The 7,970-nt window shown below is 43.8% G+C and overlaps 1 protein-coding gene across 1 annotated transcript in view; it reads left to right on the top strand.

Annotated features, from left to right (window-relative positions):
* The first annotated feature begins 7,716 nt into the window (after positions 1-7,716).
* LOC116081102 overlaps positions 7,717-7,970 on the top strand; it is a 5,971-nt gene continuing 5,717 nt past the window's right edge. Inside the window, 1 exon segment of the mRNA XM_031357738.1 lies at positions 7,717-7,968. Coding sequence (XP_031213598.1) covers positions 7,717-7,968 — 252 coding nt within the window.

Genomic DNA, 7,970 nt, shown 5'->3' on the forward strand with positions numbered 1-7,970 from the left:
AACTCACTCTGTAGACCAGGTTGGCTTTGAACTCAGAAATCTGCCTGCCTCTGCCTCCCAAGTGCTGGAATTAAAGGCGTGCACCACCACCACCCAGCTAGATGTTTTCTTTATTGTTGGGCCCCAATACCAGACAGGAGCTACTTGAAGGTAGAAAGGTTTGTAATTTGACTCTCAGTTTCTTGTCAGGACAAGCAGGGTGGCAGGGCCAGTTCAAATCTCTGGTGGAAGTGGGGGATTAGCCCATTCCATCTGAAGACTCAGGAAACAAGAGATCTCAGCAGGAAAACCATCCAGCTGTCACCCTCCAGTTCACAGCTCTAGCTCAAAGTTGGCCATTGCACTCCTAAACCAGTGTCACCAGCTGGAGGACAAGATGAGACATCAAAGGCCTGAGCCTCTGGGGTCATTTCACCTTCAAACCATGACACTTCACTATGTAGCAAGGTTCTAACTCCTAAAATAAAACTGGACAAAACTCAAGCAGGGAGGAGCAACAGATGGGACTGTCTTATCAGAACTCAAGCCCATGACATTCTCTGGGTTTGCTGCCCACATGCTATCCATGAGATGCCAGTGATAGCCAATGCTCTCACAGAAAAGCCACCACTGTGATAAAGTGTCTACTTAACTCATTGATTGTGTGATAAAGTGTCTACTAAACTCATGATTGTGGAGAGCTGGAACATTGCATTACAGAACTAAATCATCTTGGGCTATTACTTAATCTCCGTAAATACTCATTCATCACTGAACATATTAAGTGAATGTGGTAGAATAAATCTATAATGAGAAAGGGCACTGTACTGGCTGGTTTTGACGCAGGCTGGAGTTATCACAGAGAAATGAACTTCAGTTGAGGAAGTGCCTCCATGAGATCCATCTGTAAGGCACTTTCTCAATTAGTGCCTCTCAATTAGATCAATTTTGGAGGGCTCATTGGGGGTGGTGCCATCCCTGGGCTGGTAGTCCTGAGTTCTGTAAGAAAGCAAGCTGTAAGAAGGCAAAGGAGGCAAGCCAGTAAGTAACATCTCTCCATGGCCTCTGCATTAGTTTCTGCTTCCTGCCCTGTGTGAGTTCCAGTCCTGACTTCCTTTGGTGATGAGCAGCAATGTGAATGTGTAAGCTGAATAAACCCTTTCCTCCCCCAACTTGCTTCTTGGTCATGATGTTTTGTGCAGGAGTAGAAACCCTAACACAAGCACTTGTATGGCCTACAGGCTATGGTCCAGGTCGTCCAAACATGGATGTCTACCAACTGAAAGTCCAAGAATCTAGTAGTTGTGCAATTCATGAATCTGGATGTCTTACCTGGTTTTAGAATCCCAGAGTAATGCTCTTATCCCAGTGAAGGAAGTGGAGGAGGTTTTTTTCTCCATGTTCTTTATACAGGCGCTGCCGGCAGAAGCTGTGGTGAGTCTTTCCACCTCAAATGATTTAATTAAAATTTTAATTTAATTAAGAATCATAATTCCTCACAGGTGTAACCAGCCACTTGGATTTATATGCAGTCAAGTTGACAACAAAGAATAATCAGCACATGTCCACCACCTGTCAACTTGACACACAATTGTATCTCCATAAGTAATGCTTAATTTCCAAATAAAAACAATCACCGAGTCCTATGCCTCAAAGGTATAACTATCCCATATACAATTGCAAATGCATTACATATTTAACCAGGTCATAATTATGCCCAACATAATATAACTATCCCTCATATAACCACAAGCACAGTATAAATTAGAGAATAAATGTCAATGTCCCTTGAGGAGCATTCTCTTAATATCTCAAATGTAAATATGTTAATCACTGATATTCTCTTAATTAACATTACATTGCACTACATGATAAAGAATTTGAAGAGGGAAAACACAAATATCTCTACAAATGCATTTTTTATATATATATTTCTCACATACAATTGCTACACAAATGCACTCTTAACAAGAAGTGACCAAAACACTCATGTCAATTATATCCATTTCTGCAGCTGGTCACGCGGCCTTTGCTGGTACCTGTCACCACCTTCTCTACTGCTCATGCTGCCTTTCCTCCTCTCTCAGCAGGTCTCAGTTCTTTTCCTGGAAGATGACCCATACCTTCATTTCTGAATAGTAGGTGTCCTTTGTCATCCTGCCTGAATTAGGCTGTTGTAGTTTCCCATTGACTTAGGACATGATTTCCTGCACTCCAGACACAATCTTTCTTACCTCCATTATGGAGAGGCAATCCTATGTCCCCTTGGTAATCTTGAACAATCACCCCTCCTAACACTGTTATTCCTTTCTTAACCTATTTGTTCAAGGGCATCAGGAGACCAAATCACCCTGGGGAAACTTTCAGCTTCAATGTACAAATTATAGAACTCAATGGCATGTTTGTTCTATGTCCTGGCAGAAGCACTCCCTGTTCTGGAGCTAAAACTTCTAGGTCATCAGAAATTAAGGTCAAAGGACAAGAAGCAAACATTTTTCTAGTGGGTTACTATGGGTAATGTTGAGTGGAACTATCCATTTTTTACACATTGGTTCCAAGACCCATGTATCCTAGCTACAGGAGAAACTATACAACATATTGGATGCTGATTCAAAGTATATATTCCCCCTGGAGGTACCCTGGCCCAGCCTTCCAGGCTGTTGTCACTCAATTGGCACTATAACTGTTTTTTTAAAAGCCATTCCATCGTTTTATCAGGACATCTGCTTCAGGATGGGAGGGAACTTGGTAAGACCAGAAAAGTCCATGATCATGGGCCCACTGTTGTACTTTGATGGCTGTGAAGTGAGTTCCTTGGAAGCAATACTGTGTGGAACACCATGAGTATAGATAAGACATTCTGTAAATCCATGGATGGTGATTTTTGCAGAAGTATAACATGTAAGAAAGGCAAATCTATAACCTTGAAAAGGTGGCAGTAGAGAATTTCAGAGTAAATGAGGACACGGGAGAGACTTAGGAAAGAGTCTGGAGGAATCCCACTAAGAAAAGGAGTCCATTAGCATTGGACTGAGACACAGAGTGGGATGCTGTAAGTGCTGTGAGCAGAGTCTCAGTCTGAGGGTGTTCTCAAAAAGAGAGAATCCTCAGAAAGATGCTCAGCATGGGGTTCCCAGGAGTGCATAGAGAAACATCCTGATGTACCAGCAGGGCTTTTGCTCAATAGGCTCCAGGTGTCCAGAAAGATAGAGAGACAGCATGCTCCAGTGATCCAATGAGGGAGACAGACACTGATGAGTCATCTACAAAATGTCATTTAAACAAGTAGCAAAGAACAGACAAGTGAGCAGAGTAAGAGATGCTTTATGTGTGGTTTCTATCACTGTCTTGAAACACCATGACCAGTAAGCAAATGGGGTAGGAAAAGGTTTCTGTGGCTTATACAATGTTCACCATTGAAGGGAATCGGGACAGGAACCCAAACAGGGCAGAAAACATTAGGCAGGAGCTGATGCAGCAGCCATGGAGGGGTGCTGCTTACTAGCTTGTTTCAAATGGCTTGCACAGCCTGCTTACTTATAAAGCCCCAGGACCACCCCAGGGAGGGACCATGGGCTGAGCCCTCTACATTAATATAATTAAGAAATGTCCTACAGGCTTGCCAACAACCAGATTTTATGAGGGCATTTGTCAGTCGAGATTCATTCTTCTCAACTTGGCCATAGTTGTGTTGACTTGACATAAATCTAGGCAGCACAGTAGAGGAGAAAACCAGTTGGGAAGGCCAACTCTAAATTTTAGAGTTGAATATGGTGGGCAGCAGCATGTAGTCCAATCAACTGATATGTTCCCAGAAGTGTATAAAAATAGCACTTCAGCTCAGTTAGGATGGATGGGGCCCTGTGGAAGGTGCCCAGTGTTCTCTCCCTGGTTTCTGAACCAGAAGAAAGTCAGTGAAATCATCAAACTAGACAACCTAGTGGATAAGAAAAAAACATAATTGGAGATCAAATTTCCAAGGTGCTCTCCTTTTCCTAGGAGCAGGAGAAAAAGCAAAATGTCAGAGAAGAAAACAGGTTTTACATAACAGCAGAGAAGGGATCTTTGAGCTAATTCAGGCTGTCTACATGGAAGGGGAGCTAAGTCACTTGCCTGAAGTAGCAGATTTTGTGGGAATGTTAGGGTGCCTGTTGGCAAACAGGAATGTGCCATAGACCTTTTTTTTCTGGTACACAAAGACTCATCTTTAGGCTTCGTTTATGAAGACAAAGTCCTTCCTGTTTTAGGACCTACACTTCTATTTTGGAGACAGTGCCTCTGGAACTAACATGAATCTACTGAGTGTCTACACCACTATTGACACAAATAAAGCTCTCATAAGGAAGGGAATGGCATACTTTATTCTGGAGACATTTTGCATGGCAGTGGTCAGAGACTACAAATTTCTGTTACTCAGATTTCATGTTCCAACGTGGAATCAGTTTCACAAAAACTATAGCTTTAAAACAGAAAGTCACAGATGAAGGCAAGTTTAAAAGGCATTGGTTGGATACCTGAGAGAGGCAGCTGCATCAATATCGGGGAAACTTCTCTATAGACTCAAGATGTCATCTGCTGCCATGCATTTGGGTGCAGCTGGTTATCTGCTGAAGTAATCCTTTCTATTGTCACAGGCACTGGTTTTGACACACAGGGAGGCAAAGCATGGTTGTTCATAGAGCCAGAACTATAACTGTGAACGGTTCTACAATGCCATAGGCCCTGAGACATTATTTATGAATAAAATGCCTAGGTCACATATTGGGATAATTTCTTCTAGCCGGTAACTCAATTTTCCCATTTAAACTAGCCTAAGTTCTGACATGAGGCTGATTACCTCTCCTCTGCTTCATGATCTGTCTCCTTAAAGCCCAGAGTGAATCTCTTCCTCCACATGACTCTATCCCAGAGTTCTTCTGTTCCTACCAAAAGACTCAACTCCTATTTCCTGCCTCAGATAATAGACCATCAGGTGATGCTTCCATACAGTATACAAGAGATTCTCTTTACAGTGCACTTAGCACATGAGAAGTTAATGTGCATCTGGATGGACCAGCAAGGCTCCAATATCTTATGACTGGTGGACCACAACAGCTAGCCCCTTCATTTCCTTGCTGGGCTCTTCCCCCAGCTCTTACCTCCCCAAGACCATCCAAGCTTAACCACAGTTGCAAGGGTGGAGGTGCCCTCCAAACTGAACTCCCTCCTACCAAGTGTGATACACTGATGACTACCTGCCATGTGTGCCACAATGATGATTACATGCAATGTGAGAACACAGTGATGACATAATACCATGTGTACCCCACGGGTGAGTACTTGCCATGAGTGAATGCACTGATGACAGGTGTAATCCTGATAGATCTGCCTATCAGACCTATAATAGCTTGTGTGTTATATGCCTCTTCCTCTTGCTACTTTTTATATACTCTCTTTGTTCTATAGATTTTGTATTTTTATTATTATGTTTCCTCTCTACTGAACTGAAATTCTCATCAGCCAGTCAGTCTCTGCAGGCACAGACTCCTTTCAGATTTCCTCCTCTGCTAAGCACAGCTGGCTTCCCTTCAAAAATCTGTTAGCCAAACAGTGTAGAACACATCTCTACTTAAAATGTGCCCAATCCTAGCAGAAAGGATGGTCATATAGATGTAGGCAAAGACCTGTCAACACTGAGACATGTTATCATTAATCTATGGTTTTCCATAAAGAAATGGAGGAGCATGGACAGAGTTGTATTTTTTGAAGTGGTTTGGGAAGCCCAAAACAAAATTCAGATGCAGCTCTTCCTGGTGACAAGTGTGTCAGGGCTGGTGCCCTGGTTTTTTTGCATTGAATGCTCACCTGTTCCATACTGACCTTTGAATTGTTGTAGAAACAGAAGCCACAATGAGGACATCCAGTGGGCCTGTTGTCTAGAACATGTTTAGAACTAGGAGGTGTTTCTGCAAGATAGAACCTTTAAGTCACTCTCCCACAAATCATCCTGTCTGTCCATCTCAAGTGTGAGAACAAAGCACAGCTTGTCTGGATCAGAATTTCCTAAGAGGAGGGAGTTCCTCAATATAAATGGGCATCAGTGTGCAGGAGTAAAAAACACTCCAGGAAGGCAGCAAAGCCACACATCAGAACACACCTAACTGGACCCTGGCTTCAGCTTTGCAGGTAATACCCAGGAAACCTTCTGTCTGGAGACAAATGAAAGAGCCTTCCCAGGAGTTATGTTACTGGATATGACCTTCAGTTTTGGTTTGGGGGTGGTGGTGATAACTTATTCTTAGGGAACTGGGGTTGAATCAGGGGATATTTTTGTAATGCATAAAAACTTCTCTCTTGTCAAGGTTTTCATGGCTATGGAAGGTGCAGGTGCCATGGGCTATGCTCCTAGAAAGTGAATAGAGCCTGCTCCTTCTGACCCTCTACTGAGAGGATGCACTGAGACCTTGCCTAGTCTAAATGCTGATATAGGAGCCAGGAGGGGACAGGATTCTTACAGAGTCCCTCTGGGAGAGGTGGCATCACTGCCATGCTCACATCAGACAGAAGATGTCTAGGGGGCAGGGACCACAATTCCTTCGTAAATCCATGGCCAAGAAGAAGGGCTACATTCTCTCCTAGAAAGAAATGAAGTCAACAGCTCAGCCACTGAGCCAGGTCTTCTTCAGAAACACACTAGCCCATTTTCTGTGGAAATCATTTTGGATTAAAACATAGTTGAATGCTTTCCCAGAGAAATGGTTGCCTCAGTTTGATAGAGGATGTAGGCAGCCAAAGCCCCTGGTTCCTCTGCAGATAGGTCACTGCCCTAGGGACATGAGGTAAAGCTCCAACACCTCCTGCTCTCCCTCATCTGCTCTCCATTTTCTTACACTCTTGTAGTCTCCTCTTCCCACCATCTTCCCCTTGGCTCCCTCATCCTATCCATTCCTTCCCCTTCTATCACCCTGCTCTCTCTTCCTTGCACTTCCTCACTCCTCTTTCTCTCATATTCCATCTTGTCCCTTCTCTTCCCTATCCTTCCTTGCCTTTCCATCCCTCTCTTATCTACTTTACCATCTGAATTCCTCTACGGTGTGGACAGAGGCTACAGTTGGGTGACCATATTTAGCATGGTGATCACAAGATTCAAATGTGTTCACTCCAGCAAGGGAGTATGGATGAATTAGCCTTCTGGACATTCTACACATCCACTCTCATACCTGGGATAGCACTTTTGCCAATTATGTCAATGGGCAACACAACAGGGTGCCCAGAGAGGTCTAGATATCTGCTTGCTACCACACAGCCAATCTGACAGATGAATTGAAGTCTGGTACTGGAACTTACAGACACAAACAACATTTGTTATTTGTTCTGTCAGGAGGCCTTTCAACCCTGAATCCATGTTGTACCTAGGCAGGGTTGAAAGGACCTCTCTCTAATGGTCCTTCTAATAGCTGTTCTCAGGGGAGGCAGGGCTTTGGCACTGAGCCAGATGTCTCCAGTGTTGCCTATCAATTAATCTTCCAACTCCCAGAAACATGCACTAGACTCAGCCCAGTGCTGTGAGATTTACTAGATATGAATTCTGTAAGCAAGGTTAAGTCATAGCCTACAAAATTCGTCCAAGGTTCCTTCCTCAGTCTGGACTGGAGCTTGTTGATAGAAGAGGGCACAAGTGCAGAGGAAGAGGGCTCCTTGCCTTCTAATAGGGTCTTATGCTAATCCAGAAAATGAGAAGAGACATTAAGATTACACATGGCTTGTGCCTATAAGACCATGGAAAAATACAAATTGACCCCAGGGGCTGCTCTGCACCAGGGTCATGAGAAATTGCCCCAGGTGCTACACCAGAGTCATGAGAAATTGACCCCAGGGGCTGCTCTGCACCAGGGTCATCAGAAATTGATCCCAGGGACCCTGGGACTACTCCTCAAGGCTCAGTACCCCGAGGGAATAACTGATCACAAAGAGTGGACGTTGCCAAAGATAGCTGAACCATCGATCAATGT

Source organism: Mastomys coucha, unplaced genomic scaffold (assembly GCF_008632895.1).
Source record: "Mastomys coucha isolate ucsf_1 unplaced genomic scaffold, UCSF_Mcou_1 pScaffold6, whole genome shotgun sequence".
NCBI classification, from domain to species: domain Eukaryota; kingdom Metazoa; phylum Chordata; class Mammalia; order Rodentia; family Muridae; genus Mastomys; species Mastomys coucha.